The 27,091-nt window shown below is 47.6% G+C and overlaps 2 protein-coding genes and 1 pseudogene across 2 annotated transcripts in view; 2 read left to right on the top strand and 1 right to left on the bottom strand.

Moving 5' to 3' along the window:
- The first annotated feature begins 6,894 nt into the window (after window positions 1-6,894).
- On the top strand, window positions 6,895-7,852 carry RAB42 (RAB42, member RAS oncogene family). Its single transcript, XM_056123594.1, has 2 exons — window positions 6,895-7,133; window positions 7,414-7,852. The coding sequence occupies exons 1-2, from the start codon at window positions 6,895-6,897 to the stop codon at window positions 7,826-7,828; spliced, it is 654 nt and encodes a 217-aa protein (XP_055979569.1). The 3' UTR covers window positions 7,829-7,852.
- Window positions 7,853-16,378: 8,526 nt separating this feature from the next.
- On the top strand, window positions 16,379-21,560 carry LOC130032007 (ras-related protein Rab-39B-like; annotated as a pseudogene).
- A 235-nt stretch (window positions 21,561-21,795) lies between these two features.
- Window positions 21,796-27,091, bottom strand: part of TAF12 (TATA-box binding protein associated factor 12) — a 29,276-nt gene continuing 23,980 nt past the window's right edge. Inside the window, exons 6-7 of the mRNA XM_056123592.1 lie at window positions 24,194-24,282; window positions 21,796-22,148 (exon numbers count right to left, since the gene is read on the bottom strand). Coding sequence (XP_055979567.1) covers window positions 22,113-22,148; window positions 24,194-24,282 — 125 coding nt within the window. The 3' untranslated portion in view covers window positions 21,796-22,112. The remainder of the gene's footprint in view (window positions 22,149-24,193; window positions 24,283-27,091) is intronic.

The following is a 27,091-nucleotide window of genomic DNA, read 5'->3' on the forward strand; positions in this document are numbered from 1 at the left end:
CCCAAAAGGCATAGGGCTAGGCAGATACAGAGATACATAGCGGTACACACATACTTTGCACATTAAAAGCCTTGAGTTCAGGGCCAGGAACATCGTTAAATGGTTTGCCTTAGGTGGGTTTCATTCTTGACACTGCATGGTCCTCTGAACACTGCTGGGAGTGACTCACAAGCAGTGAGTCAGGAGTAGGTCCTGAGCATTGTCAGATATGGCCTAAGAAATTAACAAAAGAAGGACCCAAGTTAAATTCCTTATTCTACTCCCCCCCCCCACACACACACATACACACACACACACACTGCCAAGTATGGCTGGCCCTGGTAGCCCCTAAGCAGTGCTGCAGCGCAGGGCCCAAGTATTGAACCATTCATCAGGTTACCAGGTGTTACCAGGAGGTGGCCCCAGAAACCTAGCTCAACAAGAAAAAATTTATTTTATTTTATTTTTTTATTTGCTTTTTGGGTCACATTCAGTCAATGCGCAGGGGTTACTCCTGGCTCTGCACTCAGGAATTACTCCTGGCGGTGCTTGGGGGACCATATGGGATTCTGGGAATCGAACCCGGGTTGGCCGTGTGCAAGGCAAACGCCATACCCGCTGTGCTATTGCTCCAGCCCTAACAAGGAAAAATTTAGAGAACATTATTCACCTGCTCAGAAGTTGCCACTGACTTCCTGATACAGGTAGAATAAACCCTTAAAAAAAAAAACAAAACCACTTGGGGCTGGAGGGATCGTACAGTGGGTAGGGCATTTCTTGCATACAGCCGACCCAGGTTTGATTTCCAGCATCCCATATGGTCCCCTGAGTAACCGCCAGGAGTAATTCTTGAATGCAGTGTCAGAAGTAACCCCTGAGCATCACCAGGTGTGACCCAAAAAGGAAAAAAAAAATCTCCATGATGATCTTAGAAGTCTGTTTCATTTTGAGTGTGTGTGTGTGTGTGTGTGTGTGTGTGTTGGGGGCAGGGTGATCAGGAGGCCTTGGGGCTCCTGCTGGAGATTTTGGGACATCTGGGCCAGAATTCAATGCAAGGGTCCGTGGATACAGTGTTACTTGGGCCTTGCAGTGCCAGATATTACCTGGGTCACCTGCAACTGCTCAGGAGCCTCCAGGGCCAGACCCAGCAGTGCTGAGGGCCTCTGGAGCTGCACTTAGCAATGCTTGAGGGACCAAACTGAGGTTAGTGGCTGGAGCCATAGTACAACAGGTAGGGCATTTGCCTTGCATGCAGCAGACCGGGGTTCAATCCCTGCCATCCCATATGGTCCCCCAGGCACCATCAGAATTGATTCCTGGATGCAGAGCCAGGAGTAATTCCTAAGTATCATGAGGTGTAGCCCAAAAAACAAACCAAAACCAAACCTGAGTTTAGCTCTCTGCAAGACTTGTACCTTAACTCCTGTCCTATCTCTCCAGCCACCACTTACATTTGGCTTTCTCTCTCTGTTCTCATCACCCACCCCCTTCTCCTTTGTTCATTTCTTTTGGGGTGCTACAGGGAAGCACAGCAGCGACGCTCAGCGCTGGTTCTATATTCAGGAATCACTCCTGGTCAATTCAGGGACCCTCACGGGATGCCGGAGATCAAACCTGGCTGGCCATGTGCAAGTCAAACGCTCTACTCACTGTACTGTTGCCTCTGTCCCTTTCCCTTATGCATTCTGCTCCCTCTTCCTAGTGCCTTTCTTGGAGGGGTAGGATGACCAGACCTGGAAGTGCTCAGAGGTGCTAGCTTGATGCTCAGGCATCATTTCTGGTGGCCCTTAAGGAGACTGTGGTGCAAGAATCAATCTGTTCTCTAATATGCAAAGTTTGTGCTTTGTCCCATTGACTGTCTCCCTGGCCTCTTTCCAGTGTCCTGAGAGCACTGCATGCCTGCTCCCACCCTGGGGCCTTTGCTAGCCTTGCTGCCTGCACTGTCCTCCCTATGTAGCTCACAGACAGCTGTACTAGTGCTCAGAGCCCCTGGGTTCAACCTGTTGGAGGACCCCTCAAGACTGGGGTTGAGCCTGAGCCTCTGGCATGCACAGAATGCAGCTATCTCCTCGGTCAAAGTGTCTGGAATTTAAGAGTTGACCAACAGCTATTAAAATACTTATGAAGGGGCCGTAGTGATAGCACAGCAGATAGGGCGTTTGCCTTGCATGCAGCCAACCCAGGTTTGATCTCTTGACATTCCATATGGTCCCTGAGCACTGCCAGGGGTAATTCCTGAGTGCAGAGCCAGGGGGGATCCCTGAGCATCACCGGGTGTGACCCAAAAAAGCATAAATAAATAAATTACATACTTATGAAAAGAGTGGATACATCCATGAGTAAAACTTGGCAGGCAACCTAGCTAAGTTGGAAGTAAAGCCTTGGTCTGTAGAATGCAAAGATACAGAGCCTGCCTGCTAGGACACTCTCCATGCCACTGCCCCCGCCCCCCCAAGTCTGGTCTGGCTGACTGAGAAGGGGAAGCAGGGCTGGGAAAGGGAAATAGTTTGTTCCTGGGTCACATACTGAGTCTCTGGTAAGATCAGCTGACATCTGGATTTGGGTGCCAAGTGCAGTCATAGACAGGCACATGACCTCCACCCTTGGCAGCAGCGGGGTGGGTGGGTGGGAGAGGAAGTCCTGGAATGTGATGCTGATGGTGCACTGCCCTGTGAGCCCACTGCAAAGGCTTCTGGGATCCAAGCGCTCTCCGCCTGTCTGCAGAGCTGTTCTTCTCCAACCTTCCCGGCTCCCACTGGCCTTGGAAAATGAAGCTTCGGCACCATCTCTTCAAGAAGTCTCTCCAACCTGACAGCTCCCTGATTCTGACTTTATTGTGGTGTTTGAAAAAAAAAAAAACTAAAATGAGTGAATGAATAGCACTTATCCACTTTCACTGATTCTTCAACCATTCCTGTTTCCTGATTTCCCATTTTGTGCCCAGCACTGAATAACCAAATAAAGCCATTAGTTCCTAAAAAAAAAAAAAAAGAAAAGAAAGAAAAACACCCCCACAATACGCTCACAGTCCGGGAGGAGACAGACCCTAAGAGACTCCTAGAGACTCCTAGAGACTCCTAGAGAACAGGGTTTATTTTTTTTTTTTTGGGGGGGGGTTGTTTGGGAGGGAGTCCACCTAGCAGTGCTCAGGGCTTACTTCTAGCTCTGTGCTCGGGGATTGCTCAGGAGACCATATGGAGTGCCAGGGATTGAATCAAGGTCTGCCATGTGTGGCTGCAGCCATAGCAGGTTATTTGCCTTTGCACACAGCTGACCTGGGTTCGATTCCCAGCATCCCATATGGTCCCTCCAGCACTGCCAGGAGTAATTCCTGAGTGCATGAGCCAGGAGTAACCCCTGTGCATCGCTGGGTGCGACCCAAAAAATAAATAAATAAAAGGTCTGCCATGTGCAGAACAACTTTGTTTTTGTACTATCTGCACTTAACACAGATAGTACAGTGGGTAAGGCACTATCACTCTAGCCCAAGACAGGGCTTTAACCTGAGGCCTGAACCAGGCTCCACCCACTCTAGCCCAGGTGACTCTTGAGCTTCTCCAGCTTTGGTGGCCTCCAGCATGGCTAGATAAAAGTGCTAAACCACCTGGCCCTTTTGGCCAAGGCCTCCTAAGCACTGTTTGGGAGGACAAAAAAACAAGGGCAGAGGGGCTGGAGCGATAGCACAGCGGGTAGGGCATTTGCCTTGCACAGAGCCGACAGGGGTTCAATTCCCAGCATCCCATATGGTCCCCAGAGCAGCGCCAGGAGTAATTCCCGAGTGCACGAACCAGAAGTAACCCCTGAGCATCACAGGGTATGACCCAAAAAGAAAAAAGAAAAAAAACAAGAGCAGAGAGAAGACACTTCCCAAGTCACCTCCCAACAGGAGGAAGGAGTCGCAAGCATGATGCCTCACTCCTGCCTGCCAGTGCTGGGGTGGGGCCTGCCCCAAGGTCAGGTCTAGGAAGTTACTCCCAATGCCTACATGGCAGACATTACTTCTACCAGCTTTTCTCTTGCTCCATCACACTGAGTCTCAGACCCACTTGATCTGGAAGCTGGTCCTCTCCAGCTGAATTTGGGGAACCCATAATTCTCAGGCTGAAGTGAGGTTTTCCTTTCAGGAAAAAGGAAAAGTCCCTCCCAATCTCCACCCTGGTTCCAGGTTTCCCATCTTTTATCACAGAAAAGAATTTCCGGAGAAGATAGTGAAACAGAACAACTTTGTTTTATTTTTGTCTTAGGACCATATCCAGCAGTGCTCAGGGGCTACTCCTGGCTCTGTGCTCAGGAGACACTCCTGGAGGTGCTTGGCAAATTGTGATACCTGGGGTCGGCCACATACAAGGCAAGTAAGTACCTTCCTCACGCCACTATCTCTCTAGTCAGAAAAATAACTTTATGGCCAGAGTGATAGTCAAAGAGAAAGCCTCAGTTTCCCCTTGCCAGCTCTTGTGAATAGTCCTATTTTTGACTGCCCCCATTCTACATTTTTACTGTTCCTGCTCTTCAGGAAGTTAGCAATTCCTTCAAGACTGAAAAATTCAGCCCCAGAGTTTAGACTTACTGAAAGTTGAAGATAATGGGCAAAAGGTCAGACGAAAGAAATTCAAAGAGCCTAATTTTCATTTAAACACACACACACACACACACACACACACACGGAGCCATTGTTAACTTAGTCCTATACTAAAATCCTCTCCAGATGGGGAGTTCCTTTTTCTTTCTCTTCTATTTTCCAATAAACTTGTCTACTTTTCAACTCTGAGTCAGGGCATTTTTATTACCCAATATTTTCATTCTTGAAAATATTGAAGAACCTGGGAACCATGAACCAACACAGAAAACCACCATCACTGCTCCTGCATCAGTAGTACCTGGGTTCCATTCCTGGCACTCTATTCCTGTCCCCTAAACCCTGCCAGGAGTGAGCCCTAAGAGTAAAGCTAGTAGTAATCCTGAACACCGACAAGTGAGTCTCTCCAAATCAAATCAAATCAAAACAAAACAAAAACAACTTTATTAAGGGAACATATAGAGGAGAATAAAGGAAGAGAGTAAAGGAATCACCCCATACTGAGGTGTGGGAGACACCAGAATGGAGAGTGTGTGTGGGGGATTGCTGCAGTAATTGATTGTATAAGCCTCTCCGGCCTGCTGTGCCTAGAACTCTCTGTGCGGACAGGAGTCCAGCACTAGAATTTAGAACTCTGGTGGTTTGGGACACATGGTACAGTAGAGACGGTGGGTGGTTGTCTTGCAAGAGACAAACCCAGGTTTGATCCCTGGCATCCCATGTAGTCCCTTGAGCACTGCTAGGAGTAGACCTTGAGCACAAAGCCAGGAGTAAGCCCGGAGCACTGCCAGGTGTGAACGAAAACCAAAACAACACCAAAAAATGAACTCTGGTGTTTGTTTATTTGTTTTTTTTTTCAGAGTCTTAGCAGGGGATTGAAGGGTTGAACTCAAGGGTTTCAAGTTTTTTTTTTTTTTTCAAAAAGGAAAATCAGGGGCCGAATGATAGTACAGCCAGTAGGGTAGGACATTTGCCTTGCATGTGACCAACTCAGTTCATCTTCCACATCTAATATGGTCCTCCGGAGGACCGCCGCCGTAATTCCTGAGTGCAGAGCCAGGAGTAAACCCCTGAGCATTAGCTGCTGGGTGTGACCCAAAAAGAAAAAAGAAAAAAAAAAGAAAAAGAAAAACAAGTTTCATAGTTTTCACATGCAGGAGGCAGCGTTCAAACCCAACCGAAACCCAGATTTTTAGCAGGGTCTTTTTCCTGCTGAAATGTTTCAGAGGGGGTCAGGGTAAATCTGAAGTTTAGGGCTGGTGAAGGATATCTCCTCAGAATCTATCTTGGTATTATGGGTTATTATTATGAGCAGGAGTATGACATCTTATTATGACATCTTATTCCTACTTTGGACAAACTGGCAGGCTACCAAATGTAGCCTGCCCACACGGCAGAGTCTGGCAAACTCCCCGTGGCGTACCCAATATGCCAAATACCAGTAACAATGATGGGTCTCATTCTCCTAAGGAGCCTTGAATATATTCTCAGGGCTAGGATGAAGGAGACGTTACTGGGGCCTGCTCGAGGCAATCGACGAAAAACAGGATGATTTGTGATTTTTTGTGATTATGAGTAGGAGCTCAGCCCGTTGTACCCTGTTCTCTCTCTTCCCCTGCTGTCGCTTCTGGACATCACTGGTATAATGAATTTGTATATTGGTGTCACGGAAATAGCCCCGACAGTATTCAAATGGGGACCTAGAGCCCTCGACCAGGACTGCAGTGCGCAGAGCCAGGCACCAGGCATGGGGCTTGGTCACCCTCTCTGTCCCCTCGCAGGCAGGGCAGGCTGACCGCTCTCTCCCAGGAGTTGTGGCCATTTGTGGCCAAGGCTGGCCTGAGCCCTGGGGCCCAAGCCCTGGGGCCCTGCAGACATGCGGGAGGGTCAAACATTGACCCCGAGCACTGAGCTGGAGGCCCCAGGCTAGGGCCGCTGGGGGCACAGCGGGTGTGTACGTGGGGCGGGACGGGGTGGGGGCACAGGGGGCAGTGGCCTCCTGCTTAACCGGCTTTCTGGGGGCTGTCTTTGCCCTCCCGTGCAGCGCGGTAGGGTCTGACGGTGCTGGAGAGGAGGGCCGTCGGAAAGGAAGGGACTGAATGAACCGCGTGTGCTGGCTGCTCAGTCCCACCAGGCCGGGGGTCGTGAGTCCTCCCCACTCCACCGCCTCCTGATCCTGCCAAGTGGGGGTTTGTCCTTAGCCCCCTTTGACCGAGGGGAAAGCCGGGACCCGGAGACCCCGCCGGCGCTTCTCCCCGCGCGCTCCCGGCTCCGGGTCGGGCCTCCCGGGCGGACAGGGGCGGTGCCGGCGGGGCGGGGCGGCTGCGCCGGCCGCGGGCATGGACGCGGGGGGCTGCCGCTACCAGTTCCGGATCGCGCTGCTGGGGGACGCGGCCGTGGGCAAGACGTCGCTGCTGCGGCGCTACGTGGCGGGCGCGCCTGGGACCCCCGAGCCTGAGCCCGAGCCCGAGCCCGAGCCCACCGTGGGCGTCGAGTTCTACAGCCGCGCGCTGCAGCTGCGCGCCGGGCCACGGGTCAAGCTGCAGCTGTGGGACACCGCGGGCCACGAGCGCTTCAGGTGGGTGCGATGGTGAGAGAGCGGGGTGGGGGGTGGACGAGGAGAGGGCTGGGGTGCGGGGCGTGGCACTGCCTGTCCACCGACAGCTGGGGGTCCAGCACGGGGGTCCGCATCCGTGGCCCCGGTAGAGGTGGGGAGGGGATGCCCGCCGGCCCTCCTCCCGTCCCCCCGGGGAGCACACACAGACCCTGGCAGGCAGACCCCTGTGAAATGGGGTGCGTGAGGCCACGGAAACTCCTGAAGACACAGACCCGCTCTCCTCTCTGTTGGCTCCCGTCAGGTGCATCACCAGGTCTTTCTACCGGAACGTGGTGGGTGTCCTGCTGGTCTTTGACGTAACGAACAGAAAGTCTTTTGAACACATCCGAGATTGGCACCAGGAGGTCGTGGCCACGCAGGATCTGGACAAGGTGATCTTCCTGTTGGTTGGCCACAAGAGTGACCTGCAGAGTAGGCGCTGTGTCTCAGCCCAGGAGGCCGAGGAGCTGGCCGCCTCCCTAGGCATGCCCTTCCTGGAGACGTCGGCCACAAATAATTGCAACGTCGACCTGGCCTTCGACACTCTGGCAGATTCTATCCAGCAGGCCCTGCAGCAAGGCCACATCAAGCTGGAGGAGGACTGGGGTGGGGTCCGGCTCATGCAACTCCCCCGGCGCCCATGCAGACAGCAGCAACCAGGCCACTGCCAGTGCTGACTCCCGGAGGGACAGAGCAAAGCAGCCTCGCTCTTAGAACTGCTGGGGGGGAAGGGAGGGGGAGAGTTGCTAAGTTTGGAGGACAGACAGCAGAATGTATCCAAAGGATTAATACAATTTTTTGACATAAAGTCAAGCCTCCTGGATTTGGGAGTGGGTGGGGGACTGCGTCTCACAACTCAGCTCCTTTCTACTAGAAAAGTCTAAGAAGCCAAGTGTGCAGAGCTGGTTTCCTGACTGTCACTGTGGCCAAAAGGCTCTTGCCCCTCAGTCAGGGAGGTTGCGAGCGTGAATGAGAGGATGGATGGAGTGAGAACGGAAGGGTAAGACTTGTCTTCATCACTTTCTTCTCTCTTGGCCAGGATGAGGCCATTTCTGGAATGCATTCCTGGGCTTTTTGACGTGAGATACTCAGCGTCTAGACGCCTCAGCGAGGTGAAGGAGGGGTAGAGGAGCGTGGGGAATTTCAGGGTGAACTTGGCTTAGCTTCCTTAGGTTCTCAGGCTTCTGTGGGTCTGAGCATGAACATGGGATTGAGGTGTGGCCAAATTTACGCTGGCTGCCTAATACCCACCCCCCACTCTCAGGGCTAGGGGCTAGATTTGAACCTGGGAGGCCTGAGTGAAGCTGACAGAGCAGTTTCAGTGTTGGACACAGTGTGACAAGGGTGACAGTGATTAGCACTAAGATTCCCTTATGGGACAGAAGAACAGGTAACCTCCTCCACACGGACTATGCTCTCCTCAGCTGCTGAGTGCCGCCAGCTGACTGAGCGCCCACTTCCGTTGGCAGTACTCTCTGCAAGTGCCGCCCACCCCCAACCCCTCGGCCCTCATCTCAAGTTCTTCTGATGTGGGTGGGGTGGATGATGCTCAAAAGTGTCTCCCTTGGGGCTAGATAGTACTGAGCTTAGGCACCCAGCGACGCTGCTTCAAACTTCTGGCACCATATATGGTCTAATGAGCATTGCCAGGAGTTAAGTTTTTTTTTTCTTTTTGGTTTTTGGATCACAGCAAGAGGTTCTCAGGGTTACTCCTGGCTCAGGGATGGATCATGCCTTGTGGGACTTGGGGGACCATACATGGCTCCAGGGATTGATTGTTGGTTGTGCGCAGGATTTTATCTAGTATGCACTATCCTTCTAACCCCACCAGGGGTCATTCCTGAGCACAGTGACAGCATAGTCCCTGATGGTGAAAGTGAGTTGTTGTGCCAATTGTTGCAGCAAAAAACCACAACCACTTAACACATCGACTGGAGGAGGGGGTCATTTACTCCACCTTCTGACCTCTACATCCTCAGTGTCTGATAATCCCTCATCCCTCATTTCAATCGGGGTGAGTTTCTAGGCTTCTCTTCCATGGCAGTCGGGCTGGGATGAGTTTTCCTATGCACTTTTCTTGCTTTTTCTTTAAAAAAGAAAAAAGTTTTTTTTTTTTGCTTTTTGGGTCACACCTGGCGGTGCTCAGGGGACCATATGGGATGCTGGGAATCGAACCCGGGTTGGCTGCATGCAAGGCAAACGCCCTACCCGCTGTGCTATCTCTCCAGCCCCCCCAAAAAAGGAAAAAGTTTTTGGAGGGCCAGAGCAATAGTACAGAGGGTAGGGCACTTGCATTGTATACTGCCAACCAGGCTTTGATCCCAGGCATCCCATATGGTTCCCTCAAGCCTGGCCAGGAGTGATTCCTGATCATAGAGCCAGGAGTAAGCAGTGAGTACAACTGGCCCACCCCCACCCCCACCCCAAATTGGGGGTGGTGGTGGAGAGATAGTACAGTGGGTAGGGTGTTGCCTTACATAGGGCCAATCAAGGTTCAATCCCTGGCATCCCTATGGTTCTGAGCACTGCCAGGAGTGGTCCCTGAATGTAGAGCCAGGAATAAGCCCTGAGCACTGCTGGCTGTGCACGCCAACCCCCTCAAAAGAAAAATTTTTTGATAGGAAGCTTCTCAGTAGTACTGGGGTGGGGAAAGACTGAGGTCCTCTGTTTACAATATTCAGCCATTTGGAAACGTTTTATAATTTTAATTTAAAAAATTGGGGGAAAGGTTCTGGTAGGGTGCTTACCTTGCCCATAGCTGACTCAGGTTCAATCTCTGGCATCTATGGTCCCCAAGCACCACCGGGAGTGATTTCTGAGTCATGAGTAACCCCTGAGCCCCGGGTGTGACCAAAAAACAAAACCAAAATTTTGAGGGGGTCACACCCAACTGTGCTCAGGGTTTACTCCTAGCTCTTTGCTCAGGGATCACTCCTGGCAGTGCTGAGGGAACCGTATGCTGTGCCAGGGGTTAAACAAGATTTGGTCATGTGCTACACAAGTACCTTACACCCTGTGTTATCTTTCTGGCCCAGTTTTATTTTGGGGATACACTTGGTGGTGCTCAGAGCTTACCCTTGATTCAGCATTCAGGGATCACTCACGGTGGTTCTCACGGGACTATATATGGTGCCAAGATCAAACTCAGATCAGATGTGTGCAAGGCAAGTACCTAACTCATTGTACTATCTCTCAGATCTTATGAATTTTTTTTTATTATTATTATCTTTTGGTTTGAGGGCCGCACCCAGCTGTGCTTGAGAATTACTCCCAGCAATCCCAATGCCTGGGGGTCCATGCAACGATAGAGTTTGAACATAGAGATTCCATATTTGCATGTGCCTAGATTTTTAACTCACCTCCCCAGCCCCTGCGTCAAACATTTTTGGGAGTGAGGGTTTTCTGGGCCATGCCAAGTGGTGCTCAGGGCTGACCCCTGGCAGTGCTTGGAGGACTATATGTGATGCAAAGAATTTGTTTTGTTTTGTTTTTGTGCCATACTGGGGGATGCTTAGAGGTTGCTCCTGGCTCTGCACTCAGGAATTACTCCTGATGGTGTTCTGGGAAACATGTAGGATACCTGGGATCGAACCCAGGTCAGTCATGTGCAAGGCAAGCACCCTACCTGCTCTACTATTGTTCTGTAAGGGATTTGAATGGGGTTGACCTCATACAAGGTAAGCGCTTTATCTCCTGCATTTTCTTCAGCCTCAGAATCAAATATTTTTATGTTTTTTTGGGTTATACTCGGCAGTGCTTAGGGCTTGTCCTGAGAACGACATAGGGTGGGTGGCGACCGGCAGACTACTGAAATTCAGAGCTGGCCAAATTTCACTAATTTGACCACAGGTTTCCACCCTGGACTTCAATCCCTGTCTGTAAAATGGACAAGATCCATCTGACCTGACAGGTTGCTGCAGGCATAACACGCCACTAGCAGGAGCAGCAGCTCGAAGGATGGCAGTCACATAAATGTGGCAAGATTTCACATCTGGGGCCAGAGTGATAGGATGGAGGTAGGGCAAAGACAAAAAAAAAAAAAGATTTTACATCTGTTTTTTTGTTTTGCTTTGGGGCCACACCAGCGGTACTCAAGGGTTACTCCTGGCTCTGCACTCAGAAATTACTGCTGGCGGTGCTTAGGCAACCATATGGGATGCCAGGGATCAAATCCAGGTTGAAGTATGCAAGGCAAGCCCATTACCCACTGTAGTACTGCTCCAATCCCAAGATGTCACATTTTATTCTCACAAATAATCTTGAAATAAACTATGATCACCCCCCCCCCCCTTTTTACAGATGGGGAGCCAAGGCTGACAATGGGCAATGTGTGACTCCAGGTTCCTGTATATCCCCACAGGGAGGCAGCTGGGGACACTGGGCCTTGTCTCCTCCTTGACGGCAGAAACTACTCGAGTGGCAGGGCTTCAGGTTGCTCCTCCAGTGCTCTGCCAAGACGGGAAGGGAGTCATTTTCTTCCCTCTAAATCTCCAGAAATTTGGAGTTCTTGGTTGCCTTTTTTTTTCCCACTTCTATTTCCAAGGCTAATTGCTAATCACCCAAGCAAGGTGTAGCTATGACATACAGAGAGATCTATACGTAGGGGAGAAGGTCCTGTGAAGACCAAGGCACAGACTCCAATCCAGGGATCTCCCTTGTGTTACAAATTCTGGATGATCTCACTCATAAGTAACTATAAAGAAGCAAAGCAAGGGGACTGAGGCTGGAGTCATAGTTCAGGGAGTTGTGGTGTAGAAGGGAAAGTCTTATGGACTGAGTGGGTTACTGGACTTATACCCAAAAACTTCTGTGGGGAAGGTTTGGGCCACACCTGGTGATGCTCAGGAGATATTTCTGGCTGTGTGCTCATGATGGTGATCAGAGGACCATATGTGGGGCTGGGGATGGAACCAGGGTTGACTATATGCAAGGCTTTAGCCCACCCCTATAAACTTTTTTTTCCCTCTCTCCCTTTATATATAAAATTATTAAATATTACATGTTTATATATGTAATATTTTTTTGTTTTGGCTTTTTGAGTCACATCTGGCGATACACAGGGGTTCCTCCTGGCTCTACACTCAGGAATTACTCCTGGTGGTGCTCAGGGGACCATATGGGATGCTGGGGATCAAACCCAGGTCGCCATGTGCAAGGCAAACACCCTACCCTCTGTACTATCGCTTCAGTCCCCTATATGTCACTGTCACTGTCATTGTCCTCCCGTTGTTCATCGATTTGCTTGAGTGGGCCCAGTAACATTGTGAGACTTGTTACTGTGTTTGGCATATTGAATACAACACGGGTAGCTTGCCAGGCTTTGCTGTGTGGGCGACATACTCTCGGTAGCTTGCCAGGCTCTCCGAGAGGGGTAGAGGAATCGAACTTGGGTTGGCCATGTCGGCTATATGCAAGGCAAGCTCCCTACCCGCTGTACTATCACTCCGCCCCCCCCCCCCCCATATGTATAATTTTTTAAGAAACAGGCCAAAGAGTACAGGAATTAAGTTGCTTCCTATTTTTTTTTCCCTTTTCTTCTTCTTGCTTTTTGAACCACATCTGGCGATTCTCAGGAGTTACTTGTGGCCCTGTACTCAGGAATCAATCCTGTTGGTGCTCAGGGAACCAGGCTGGGGATCAAACCTAAGTTGGCCAGGTGTAAGGCAAGCACTATACCTGTTATACTATCTTTTTGGCTCTACAAGGTGCTTCGCTTACATCCCATCCACACAAATTCAAATCCTTAGGACTTTATATGGGCCCCTGTGCCCCACCAGGGGTCTCTCCTGAGCACAGGGCCAGGAACTGATCCTCAGCATCACCTGGAATGTTCCCAAACCCTCCCCCCCAAAAAAATAATAAAATTTCGAGACAAAAGGTACCACTTATCACAAAGCAGGAATTCACAAATTACCTTTAGACCAAGTTAAATAAAGGTCCCCATGACCTTCAAGTTTCCTAGGAATAATTAGAATAGATAACAAGCTACAAAGCAAGCAGAGGAAATAATAAAAATTCTAGACTCTAGTAATTTTTTCCCTTGGGCCACACCCAGCAGCACTCAGGGCTTATTCCTGGCTCTGAACTCAGGGGTCACACCTGGCAGGCTTGAAAAACAAATGGGGTGTCAGGAATCAGACCTGGGTTGGCCACATGCATCTACTGTACTATGGCTCTGGTCTCTAACAAAAATTTTTGGATCATAACCAACCGTGTTCAGGGTTTACTCCTGGCTCCAGGCTTAGAGATCACTCCTGGTGGTGCTCAGGGGATTATAAAGGGTACTAGCAATAAAATCTCAGTCACCCATATGCCAGGCAAAGGTCCTACCCATTGTACTATCAACTCCCGCTCTTCTAACAAAATTCTTATAGAGATAACCCCCTTCCTTTTTGTTTTTGGTCAGGGGGGAGCCACACCCGGCACAGTGCTCAGGGTTTATTCCTGGCTCTGTACTCAGTAACTACTCCTGGTAGTGACTGGGAACCACATGGGATGCCAGGGAGTCAAGTGCATGACAAATGCCTTACCCGCTTGTACTATCACTCTGCCCCCCCACTAGACCCCTTACGGAATTATACACTGGGCCTGCTTTTTCTTAAAAGTAAAATTCCAGAATCTTCCCTTTGGATATCTATTCCTAAACTATTCTGTGTTGACAGGGCCTCAAACCCTGGACTCTATTGCTGAGCTCTATCACCACATTCTGAGCAAGCAAAGCTCACCCCATCCTGGCCGTGACAAGGACAACTGTGACAAGGGTCTCCACGCCTGTCTGTAAACTACTTCCTCAGCCTGAAACTTCCTATCTACCCACTCCTTTGGTTTGACAATCTTGCAATCAAGCCTGAATCCGTTTCCTTTACCTCTTAGGCACAGAGCCATGATTTGCCTTTAAAGAGACCTTTTTTTACAAACTCTGCTTGGTGCAAGGGCCACTGAAACCTAATGTGGAGAGACTCTCCCAAGCACCATGCATAGGCAGAACTCTGGACAGGAACCAGGCTCGATTTCTTTTTTTTTTTCATATGCTGGCGACCAAAACCAGGACTCATACATGTGAAACAGACATCTTATCACTGAGTCACATGACACATATCTTTTACCTTTGAACCTCAGTCTCTTGGTGGTAAAGTGAGAAATTCTACATCACAGATTTATTAGAGGATTAAATATGATAATGTGTTAGGTGTTAGGTGCCCAATAAATATTAAGTTCCTTCTGCTAATAAGGCTCCCTTTCTTTTAATTGTTGTTCCTGGAATGTGTTCCTTGCTTGAAATATACTTCCTCCATCTGCCAAAACTTAGTTTACCTTTAAGGTTTAGCCCAAATGTCACCTTACCTAATAGCAAGTTCCTTCTTCAAGCCCTCAAGGGCTTAAATGTTTGTTTTCCTCAGATTTCAAGCTGTGTCATTGATTTTATTTTATTGGGGGGTGGAGTGGAGTGTGCTTTAACCAGCAGTGCTCAGGGGCTGTTTCTAGCTATGCTCAGGGATCATTCATGGCAGTATTCAAGGAGTTTTATGTATTGCTGGGATCAAATTGGGCTTGGTCGCACACAAAGCAAGTGCCTTACCCCAGTGCTATCTGATTTCTGCTGCCACGATTTTATTGCACCACTAAATTCTTCAATGACAGGGTAATTCTCTTGGTCAAGCTTCCTTGGGGTAGCACTGGACTTTTTTTTTTGTGGTGGGGGGCACACTTGGTGATGCTCAGGGATTACTCCTAGCTCTGCACTCAGGAATCACTCATGGTGGTATGTGGGGGACCACGTGGGATACCAGTGATCAAAACCAGGTCAGCTGTGTACAAGGCAAGCACCCTACCCACCGTGCTATCTCTCTAGCCAACACCGGACTTTTAAAACTGGGCCAGGGAGACTGTACAGGGGGAGAGAGATGCAAGCACTGCATGCACAAGGACCCCAGTTTAATCCCCAACACTATAAGGTCTCCCTGAGGGGCTGGGGCAATAGCACAGCGGGTAGGGCGTTTGCTTTGCACGTAGCCGACCCAGGTTCGATTCCCAGCATCCCATATGGTCCCCTGAGCACTGCCAGGGGTAATTCCTGAGTGCAGAGCCAGGAGTAACCCTTGTGCATCGCCAGCTGTGACCCAAAAAGTACACACACACACAAAAAGTCTCCCTGAGCATTGCTGGGTCATGCTCTGGTGGCACCGCAGCACTGTACAGAGCCTGAGCACTGAACTATTTGGCTTGATTGGCTAAATGTCACCAGGAGTGGCTCCTGGGCCCCTGGAACACAGGGAGGTCCCTTGCCAGTAAAATAAGTAAGCTCTGAGTATAATCAGGTATAATCCAAAACCAAAACAAAGCAATATTTAAATGTATAAACCATCATGGAATTTTCAAACATACCCACAGATAACGAGGCGAATAAACAGTATAAAACACTATAAAGAACTCCTATACCTGAGCCAAAGAGATAGGACAGGGGATAAAGTGCTTGCCTGGCATGTGGCTGACCCAGGCTCACCTCCGGTACCACATTGTCCTGTGAGTCTATCTGGAGTGATCACTGAGTGCAGAGCCAGGAGTAAGCCTTGAGCACAGCTGGGTGTGGTCCAGAAATCAAATAAAAAGAACTCCTGTATACCCAAAGACGTTTCCAGCAAATATTACCTGAGAATGTTCAATCTTTGTTTACTGTTCCCTTTACTTTATGAATGTTATTGGCAGTCTAGCTCCAGCAGGGAACAGCCTTGTTTATTGACAGGCATGGGAGGTTCTTTCCAGGGCCCAGGGCTGGGACAGCTGTGGAAATTCCAGTTGAAAAGGTAAGTTTCATATTGTACAACCCTCAATCTTGCAGGCACAGGCATGAGGCTGAGACTGACTCTAGCAGAGGAAGAAAGGACATGGGAACTGTGACTATAGCCCAGTCTTTCATGCTATCACATAGGACCATTCAGGATGATGACAGAACAGGGCCTAACATATGTGTGCAGAGGTGAGGTGGGAGGCAGGGCAGCCCCAGTTCTGCTAGGTGGTTTCAAATGGCACTCTCTGACGTGTCCTTGCAGAGGTGTCGTGGCAGCTTTGCTAAACCTGGATCTGGGCGTGTCCTGGGAAGCCCAGACCCGGAAGCCCCTAATCACCTTTGGGTTCTGGCTCCACTTCTCCCTTTACAAGTCTGAACTAGCCCCAGTGCCGCATGGTTTATCTCACAGCTTCAGTGTCTTGCTGGCCTCCTGCATCCCATGGACACCTCCTGGCACTATCAATTCCGCATAATCCTCCTAGGAGACTCCACTGTGGGCAAGTCCTCTTTGTTGAGACGCTATACTGAGGGCATCTTTGTTGAGAGCGGCCCACACACAGTGGGGGTGGACTTCTCTGTGCACTTTGTGGAAGTAGAGCCTGGCGTCCAGGTGAAGCTGCAGTTCTGGGATACAGCTGGTCAGGAAAGATTCCGGTGAGTGTGGCAGCTTCTGGCTTGGCCTTGCCTCCTGCCTTCTACACCACATACCCCTGAAGGGGAAGAGCCCATCCATCAGAAAAGGGCAGGGTCAGACAGGTGGTCTTGGAGTCCATGTAGAGAGATGGACTCTGGCCTGCATCCCGACTGGTCAATGACTGGGACGCCAAACCACCTCTTCCAAACCTACCAGAAATTGAACACAGGGCCTGGAACATACAGAGCAAACATTCTACCCCTGAGCTACATCTTTGAAACAGATCTCAAAGTTCTTATCTGTAAGGAAGAGCCAGGTGGCTTTAGGGACTTTTCTTTTCGAACTCGCAGGTCTCTGGAAGGCAATAGGACAGCCCTGCCTTCTTCCCCTCTTCATTAAATGTAGGTATAAGGGGACCCGCTGCCAAAGGGCTCCATCCTATGCCCTAAAAAATATCCACCCCAGTTTCAGCCACTCCCTGCTGCTTTTTGGGGGGCCATGCCTGGTTTACTTCTGGATTTGTGTTCAGGGTTCACTCCTGGCCAGCCTCAGGGGACCATATGTGGTACCAGACTCAAACCATGGTTGGCTGCTTACACGAAAAATACCTTACCTGCTGTACTGTACCTCCAGCCCTTCCTACTACTTTTTGGTTCTTTCTCAAGAAAACTTTTCAAACCTTATTCCTATACCTTTACACTAAATTAACTAAAGCAACTTCCTGACTAGTTCTCTCCTATCTGCTTCCAGTTCCACGCCCCACACTGGCAATTTGAGCAGGATCTGTGGAAAGCAAATGTAATTACACAGCCTTCCACCTAAAACTTCCCTAGCTTACTTGTAAATAGCTTTCAAACATTTTGTTTATATTCTCTTTTTATTAATTTTTATTTGCATTTGGGCCACACCTAGTAATGCTCAGGGATCACTTCTTACAGGGCTCAGGGGATCAGATCAAATGGGTGCTGAGGATCAAACCCATATTGGCTGCATGCAAGGCAAATATCCTTACCCACTGTACTACTTCTACAGGCCCCAGATGAAACTTCTTTAAGCCCTAAAATGTCCACCATTAAGAAAAATACTGCATGGCAAGAGATTGTTCAGAGAGTAAGGCAGTGGACACTGTCCGCTAGGCCTGCTACCACCTCTCTTGACCCTTGGCTCTGGAGCATGCCTTATATTTTGTGCTCAGCACTGCTGGAGTCTGAGAACCAAAGTCAAATGGGCTTCATTACTCAATTTAGTAATGGGTCTGCTGAAAGGGTGGGAGCTGAGCTGCACAAAGATGAGTATACGAGCATGAAAGAGATAGTACACCGCGTGGGGCAGCTGCCTTGCACAGCCAACTGGCTGCGATCCTGGGCACCCTACATGGTTCACCAAGCTCTGCCAGGAGTGAAGATGCAGAGGCAGGTATAAGTTCTGAGCACCACTGGGTCTGGCTCTAAAATGAAACAAAGGATGATGGATATGTAAGTTGGAGGATCCATTAGAGACCATTTGGTGACACCCGCTCTCTTGTACCCCCCCATATGTAGTCACCAAGACCTGTGAGTACATCACTTTCATCTTCACTTCTCTTCATTTTTACCATACCCACCTCAACCCAGGCCAAAGCCTTCTACAAATCTGTTAGAAGATTTGTTAGAACATAGCTGTTCTCTCTTGCCCTCCAGTTGTTCAATGATAAAGATAGAACAAAGAGTTTTAACTTGTCTGAGCTATTCAAGAATTTGGTTTCTTTTTCAAACTTTGACAACTCTGAAACCAAATAAACCATTGCCTGGGGCCCATTGATACTAAGTTATTAAGGGCTGGATAGCTAGTACAGCAGGTAGGGGGTTTGCTTCGAACATGGCCAATCAGATTTGATCCCTGGCATTACATATGGTCCCTTGAGCATGCCAGGAGTTAATTCATGAGTGCAGAGTCAGGAGTAACCTCTGAGCATTGCCTGATATGACTCAAAAACTAAAACAAACAAACAAAAAAACCCACAAAAATACTCTTTTTTTTTTTTTATGAGATTTTACTCCCTTACGTAGAGAGATCTGTCTTTGCCAGCAGGAAGCAATGACAGAAGATGGAGGGGCTGGAGAAAAAGTAAGTGGGCCGGGTACTTCCCTGGAAAGCAGCCACTCCAGGTTTGATCCCCAGAATCCCTTATGGTGTCCTAAGCATTGTTTAGTGATTCCTGAGTACTGAGCGAGGAGTAAGCCCTGAGCACAGCCAGGTTTGATCCCAAAACAAAACAAGAAGACAGACGTTAATCCCTCTACCCCTTAAAGATTTAAGGGGGGGGGTGAAATCTCTAGGGTAGAATGTTGCAGGCACAAGATGGTGGGGGGAGGGAAGAGGTCCTGGTAATGAGTTTTGAAATAATAACATTAGGAAATTGCCCAGTCCTTAAATAGTCTAAAGGCATGAGGACCACATCCCTTTGAGATGTAAACACTGAGTTCTTTGGAGCACAGAGTCAGAAGGAACCCCTGAGCACTGTTGGGTATGGCCCCCAAACCCACCTAACTAAATAAAGGTTGGGGCTGGAGCAATAGCACAGAGGGTAGGGCGTTTGCTTTGCATGCGGCCAACCTGGGTTCAATTCCCAGCATCCCATATGGTCCCCTGAGCACCGTCAGGAGAAATTTCTGAGTGCAGAGCTAGGAGTAACCCCTGTGCATCGCTGGGTGTGACCCAAAAAGCAAATAAATAAATAAAGGTTATGATAAGAATATGAAAGGCGGGGGCTGGAGAGATGTATAGCAGGTAGGGTGCTTGACTTCCACTTAGCCAACTCAGGTTCAATTCCCAGTACCACACATGGTTCCCTGAGCACCACTAGGATTTATTTCTGAGTGCAGAGCCAGGAGAAACCCCTGAGCATCATTGAGTGTGACCAAAAATCCAAAAAAAAAAAAAAAAAATCCAATAAAACCCCCACAACAAAACACCCAAAACAACAACAACAACAACAACAACAACAACAACAAAGGAATATGAACAGGCCATCAAGAATCCCTGTGACAACACCCAGATTAACCTTTATGTATATAGAGAAGTCCAGGCCAAGCATTTTGGAGAAATTGTATATAACTCTCCCAAAAGTCATTCTCTACTTTTCCACTCTAGAAAAACCTGTATTTTTTTCCCCCCTCTCTTTCGCCTGTCACATTTATCTAAGTTAGCTTTTTTTGAAAAATTATATTACTTCACTAAAAAATAGACTGAAGAGTTTGGTCATTTTTCAAAATGCAAATATGAGAGGAGAGTACAGCAGGTAAAGCTTGTGTGGGACTGACCCCGGTTGGATCTCCAGCATCACAATGTCTCCCAGCACCACCAGGAGTGACACCAACAATGAAACTGGAGTAACCCTGGAACATGTGTGACTCTGTTCATAAGACAAAAACCCTTTACTCTTTTACTTCTTTTTGAGTCAATCATACACTTTAATGGGGTCCACTGACCTAACTTGCATCCCTACATACCCTCAGTATTGGTTTGCCTGAAGTCTCTTTGTAAGAGATCCCAAGCCCTTCACCTAGGTCCCTCAAACTGCAGATCAAACAGTACTTCTCTAACAATTCGGATCCCCTAGCCCAGTTCTGCGAACCTTTCCTTTATAGCTCTTGTCTCAGCAGCATTTTTATGTGTATCCAATTTCAGTACTGTCAGATGCATTTAAAAATTAAATAAATTTTTTGCTTTTAGGGTCACATTCAGTAATACGCAGGGATCACTCCTGTCTCTGCACTCAGGAACTATTCTTGGGAGTGCTCGGGGAACCATATGAGATGCGGGGGATCAGACCCAGGTTGGCCACTGTGCTATCACTCCACTCTGGCCCTGTCAGGTGCTTTGATCCTCACTGGATCCATTGCCTTGCACAGGCACAGCACAGCTGAGTGAACAAGCCCCTTGATATGCAAGATTAGGAAAAGACTCAGATAGATGAAGTCACTTACCTATCACACAGCTGATAAAAACTGAGACCTTTTGACTCTAGCCCAGCTCTTGCCATTAAACTGCTCTGATCCCCTTGTTTTCATCTGTCCTCCATGGAGGATTCAGAACTAATCCTGTATTCCTTCTTGGTTGCCAAGGTCAGTGACTCGCTCCTACTACCGAAATTCAGCTGGAGGCCTTTTGCTGTTTGATATCACCAACAGAACATCCTTTGAGAGCATCACCCAGTGGCATCAGGAGGTTCTGAAGAAAGTGAATCCCTTCAACATCCTCTTCCTGGTGGTAGGACATAAGAGTGACTTGGTGGCTGAGCGACAGGTGATGCCAGAGGAAGGGGAGAAGCTAGCTGCTTCTTTGGGTGCTCACTATGTTGAAACCTCAGCCAAGAGCAACACCAATATCAGCACAGCCTTTGAGCTGCTCACTCAGGATATCTATGAGGCTGTGAAGAAGGGGGTCATGGGACCAAACTCAGAGTGGGAAGGAGTGAAAAGCAGAGTCCCATCTCAGGCCATGTTTCAGGAGGCAGAAGACCAAAGCAGGGCAAAGTGGATGTGCCCATGCTGGTGACCTCTGGGGAAAGAAGCCACATCCCCTGAAGCCTAAGTTACTCAAAATCCATAAAGGCTCTGCTGGACACAGGACAGGATGATGTCAGGTGCCACTAAAGATCATTATTCTGATGTTTTAAGGACCTGGTTTCCTCTGCACAATGATGAAAATACCAGGGTCAATGTTACCAATGAGTTAAGAACAGACAGAAAACCACACAAACTGGCCTTTCCCCAAGGCTACTGTGCTACTGTCATCCTTTCTTAGGGCTAAGGATGAATACGACTTTCTCTTGACATTCCAAAAAAGTAGGCCAAAAATGGCTTTGCCCAAAACAGGATGCTTTTTCAGTTTAGGATTGATGAGAAAAGGTTACTACCTAATCCTTATGGCAAAGAAATGGGACTCAAATATTACTGACGGAATTTGGAGTAAATTAATAGAAAATCCCCATTTTGTAACTCAATCACAGAAATGAGGAACGGTGCTGCCACCTACTGACTAGAAAAGTATGTCCAGACTTGTTGGTCTTCCTACAATTCCCTGACAATTCAAAGGCTGTAAGCCATTGTACCCTCTTGTTCTCCGATTAATAACTTCTTTATTCTGGAAAAGCAAACGAAAGTCATATTCATATAAACACTGACATAACAAAGTATGGGGAAAAGGGGAAGGGAGAAGGAAACAAAAACCTCTACAAATCCTGCTAATACTGTCTCACCAAACAAGACCATAATGCTTTGTCCCATTTCAATCACAATAATAAACCACAAATAAAAATCTTCTCTGGAAGATACATTGCTCCTCTTTGAGATGGCAGGGAAAAGGGACCGGAAGTTGGGGGAGGAGGCTTTATTCTTTTGGCAGATCCTCTCAGTCATTATATTGCTGCACTGTTAATAAAAAATATATGCTTCTCTGTAAAGCATTAAAAAAAAAATCCAAGGATGAGATGGCTGAAGTTTCAGCTCAAGTATCTCCAAATACATTGTTGTCCATTCCCTGACCTTTCCATGTGTTATTTCTTGGTTGTTTTCCGGATCAATGCCATTCTCTGAAAAGAAAGGAAAAAAGCAATTATATTGGTTTTTCAGAGTAAGGAACTTTCCAGGATAGTGGGGAGTGACAGTGACTAGCAGGCAGCACAGTCTACACCATAGGCAGGCGTCTTTTGGAGACTAAAGCCTCAGGGCAGCTCTGCAACTAACATGAGAATAGCCTTCAGGTCCCTAGTGATGTTTGGGTAGGCCAGTGGATCTGTTTTGTTGAAAAAGTTAAATGCAGGAGAAAGTAACATCTTTTGCCTTTTGGAGAATTAATGGATAGGCCATCAAAGTTATGTTTTTGCTAGGCTCCCTCCTAATCTCAATCTCCTTACTGATGATGGAAAAAGTATAAAAAAGGGCTCTATTTCAAGGGAGCTGACATTTACATTTCACACTTGATGGTTAGCAGTGAAAAAAACTAACAACTTTCACAATTCATCAGGGAAACATAGGAATTTAGTATTATAGCCACCACTATTGACTTGCTCTCACTTTTTTGCACTCAGGAATTATTCCTTGTGGTGCTTGGTGAACCATATGGAATACCAGGATTGAACCCAGGTTAGCTGCCTGGAAGACAGGAGCTTCTACCCGCTGTACTACTGCTCCAGTCCCAACTCAGCTCACTTTTTGGTTAAGAGATCATCCCAACATTACTGATTTGTGTTGATAAATAACTGGGTGGGAAAATAAAAATAGATAATCTAGAAGCTGAGCCAAAATGAAGCCACCAACTGATGCACAACCCTTCTGAAGAGCATTGTTGTTCTAGCAGCTCCTCACAGTGAGCTCTATAATCATACTCCAGAGATCTCAGGATATGGAAAAGAAAGTGATATAAGAAGGACTGCCTGCATATTTCAAGTTAGAAAATGCTCACTTTTTGGGTTAGGGATGTGACTCAGTGGTGGAGTATCTGCCTTACATACGTGAGGTTCTGGGTTTATCCTGGCACCACAAAAAAGAAAAGAAAAGGTTCACTTCTCAAATCAGAGTAGTCAGTTAAACCAAAAAGGATAACAGCTCTGTGAAAGGGAGAGTAACACTGCTGTCAGACAGATTAATGACAGGTGCCACATGCTCCATAGCAGAAAAGAGGTATTAAGTTCTCACAGTGAAAGAAAAAAAAAAAAAAGAAAAGCTGAAGAGAGTACAATGGGAAGGGTGCTTGCCTTGCATATAGCCAACCTGGGTTTGATCACCAGAACCCCATATTGTCCTCTGAGTCCAACCAACAGTAATTCTTTTTAGTTTGTTTTGGGGCCACATGGGTGGTGTTCAGAGTTTATTTCTGGCTCTGCGCTTAGGTATCACTCCTGGAGGGCTCAGGGAGCATATGAAGTGCCGGGAATTGAACCCAAGTTTGCTATGTGATAGGCAAACTATCACTTTGGTCCCAGGAATGATCCTTGAGTGCAGAGACAGGAGTAAGTACCACTGGATATGGCCAAAACAAACAAAATAAAAACAAAAGTTCTCATAGAGGGGCTGGAATAATATTGTAGCTTGCATGTGGCTGACCTGGGTTTGATCCTCAGCATCACAAATGGTCCTCTGAGCACTGCCAGGAGTAATTCATGAGTGCAGAACCAGGAATGATAACCCTTAAGCATTGCTCAATGTGACCCCAAAATCAAAAAACAAAAAAAGTTCTCACAGTGATCCTGTGGTAAGATGAACAGAGGCTAGAATTCCTGCTAAAACAGCCTGGGTGCTACTTCCCACAATTCCTACAACATATTTCTGCTTTCTGTAATCCTCTCTCTAGCCGTAGACTCTATGATGTTCTAATCTTCAATAATCTTCAGTAAAAACCCATTAGATATGCAGTAGTGAGTGCCACTTATATTTAAAGAGACTAGAATCAACAACTTTAGATGATACCAAGCCCAGCTGGAAAAAAAAAATGAGACCTTATGTGGAAAGAGAGAAACATCATAAAATATCTGATTGCCCTCTGTATGAAAATGTGCTAACAGCAGAGATGAGTGTGTGTGCACTCTCTTGACATACTGCTCAAGGGAGTGTCTAAAGGATTCTGGCAGCTTCTCACCTGTTTGTGAGCTTCTGTGGTACAAGCTTTTTTGTAGGGTCGGATTTCTTCAGAGCCAAATCCTGGGATCCACATGTTCCACTGGCGCTCTGCAAGGAAGAGGCCAACATAGAAATAAGGCCTAGGAAGTCAGCATGAAGTGTGTAGTGTGGGCCTCAGTCAAGGGCGAGGGAGAACAACCTGAGCATTAACTGCACTGACAAACAGTAACTCTGAAGAGAGATTTTATGTAATACATATGGGGAATCAAATGTAGCCTTTTCTTTTCTTTTGTTTTGTTTTTTTTTCCCTTTTTGGGTCACACCCGGGGTGATGCTCAGAGGTTACTCCTGGCTCTGCACTCAGGAATCACTCCTGGCAGTGCTTAGGGGACCATATGGGATGCTGGAATTGAACCCGAGTCGGCTACGTGCAAGGCAACTGCCCTACCCGCTGTACTATCCTTCTAGCCCCCAAATGTAGCCTTTTCAAGTTTATATTATTTTTTTGTGATACTGGGAATGGAAGCCAGGGCCTCATATATGCAAGCCAAGTGCTCTACAACTGAAAAACACCCCCAGTATACCCTGAAGATATTTTTTTCTACTCTCAAACAAATTACTCTAATCTCTCACAAAGGAAAAAGTTAAAACCTTGAATGCTGAGCTCAAAGAATTCATGCAGTTCCACAAAAACACAAAGCCATTTATTTCACTGTTTTCTGTTGGAGGGGGAGGCAATACCCAATGGTACTCAAGGACTGCTCCTGTCACTTTGCTTGGGGGCCGCTCCAAGAGGTGCTTAGGAAACCATGTGGTACTAAGGGTCAAACCAGTTTCCTGCATGCAAAGCATGGGCTCCAGTCCTTTGAGTTATCTCTCTAGTCCCCACTTTATACTTTTCCCCCCAGAGGAACAGGGAATAGAGCCTAAGGCCTCCTATATACAAGTTATGTGTTACACTACTTGACCGACATCACCTGATTTATTTCTTGGTTTTGAGACAATGCTTGGGGGCTACTTCTGGTTTGGTGTTCAGGGGTTGCTCCTAGTGGTGGTGCTCAAGGGACCATGTGGTGCTAGGAATCAAACCCAGACCTTCTGCAGGCAAAGCATATGCTCAGCCCATCTGAACTATCCTCAGACTTGCAATATCTTTTTGTTTCTTTGTTTTTGAGGGGCTTGGGGCCACACCTAGCAGTGCTCAGGGCTTACTCCTGAATCTGTGATAGAGATCACCCCTGATGGGGCTAGGGAGACCATCTAGGGTGCCAAGGCACATGCCCTTCCCCCTGTATTGCTGCTTTGGCCGCAGACTTGCAAATTCACCTGATTTTGGTTTTCTTTTTTTTTTTTTCTGGTTTTCAGGACAGAACTGGTAGTGCTCAGGTCTTACTCCTGGCTCTGTGTTCAGGGACCACTCTTGATGGTGCTCAGAAAACTATATGGGGTGCTGGAGATCAACTATTACTCTAGTCTTATTTTGGGTTTTTGAACCACAGCTGGTGATGTTCAGGATTATTCAGGTGGTTCTTAGGGGACTCTGTGATACCAGGAATTCAGCCCTGGGCCTGAACACATGCAAGGTAAGTGTTTTACCACTAAGTCACATCCCTGACTCCACAAATTCACTTTTTAAAAAGTTTTTGGGCCACATCAATGATGCTTTTTGCTTAGTACAAGGGAGAACATGTGGTGCCAGGACTTGAACCTGGACCTCTTGCACGTGCAGCCTTTTCTCAGTCTATTCAGCCATCTCTCAGGCCCACCTAGCAAATTCACTTTAAAGTAAAAACATAGAAGGCCAGAGCAATAGTACAGGGGATAGGGTGATTGTCTTGCATACAGTCGACCTGAGTTCAATCCCTGGCACCCATATGGTCCCTGAAGTCTACCAGGAGTGATCCCTGAGCTAAGAGCCAGGGGCAAGCCTTGAGCATCACCACATGTGGCCTAAAAACAAAAAATGAAAGCAGAGAGTAGCTATTAGGCATATGTTATATAATATCAATATAAAAGCAACAATAACAAAATTTTTTTGATAGTGCTGGATTCAAACCCAGGTTTTCACACGTGCAAGGCAAGTGGCTCTATCCTGAGCTATATCCCCAGCCTCCTACAAGAATCTTAGTAAAAAAGTATATGATTGGGGGCCTGGAGGGCTCAGTGGTAGAGTACTCACCTGTGTGAGATCCTGGGTTAACCTCTGGAACCACAGAAGAACCAAAAATTGTTTAGACTGATCAGTCTGATCAGTCTGATCGTACAACTCTAAACAATTTTTGGTTCTGTTTAGTTTGGCTTCTGGGCCACAACCTGCTGTGCTCAGGGCTTACTTCTAGCTCTTGTGCTCAGGGGTCTTTCCTAAGAGTGCTTAGGGGCCCATTCAGTGCCTGAGATCAAATCCAGGCTTCCTGCATGCAAAGCATGCATTCAGTCTGTTGAGCTATTTCTCCAACCAACCCTGTGAGTCATCCGTTGTTGGAAGGCATAGTATGTATACAGTAGATCTAAATGGTCTAGTGCCATTTAAAATGATGTTTGTACAAGGCTAACATCTTATTAACACCTAGCCTAACTCCCACACTCAGAATCCATGCTACGCAATCTTCTAATTATGACTCAGCTTTCAATAGGCCTGCTACAGAAGCCATTCTGATATATAACCCTTTTTTGGGTGGGTTGGCTACTCTTCGCTCTGTGCTCAGGAATCATTGGTACTTGGAAAACCATAGGTAGTGCTAGGGATCAAACCAGATCACTCCTGGCTGTGGCCAGGGATTGAGTGCAGGCTGGTTGCACATGTAAGGAAAATACCTTACTGGATGTACTATCTCCCTGACCCTAAGCATCTTAACTCTTGTACCATCTATCTAGCCCCTGAAACCCTCTAATTATTGTTGCTTATCCATAACAAATA

Source organism: Sorex fumeus, unplaced genomic scaffold (genome assembly GCF_029834395.1).
Source record: "Sorex fumeus unplaced genomic scaffold, SorFum_2.1 ptg000047l, whole genome shotgun sequence".
In the NCBI taxonomy this organism is placed as follows: domain Eukaryota; kingdom Metazoa; phylum Chordata; class Mammalia; order Eulipotyphla; family Soricidae; genus Sorex; species Sorex fumeus.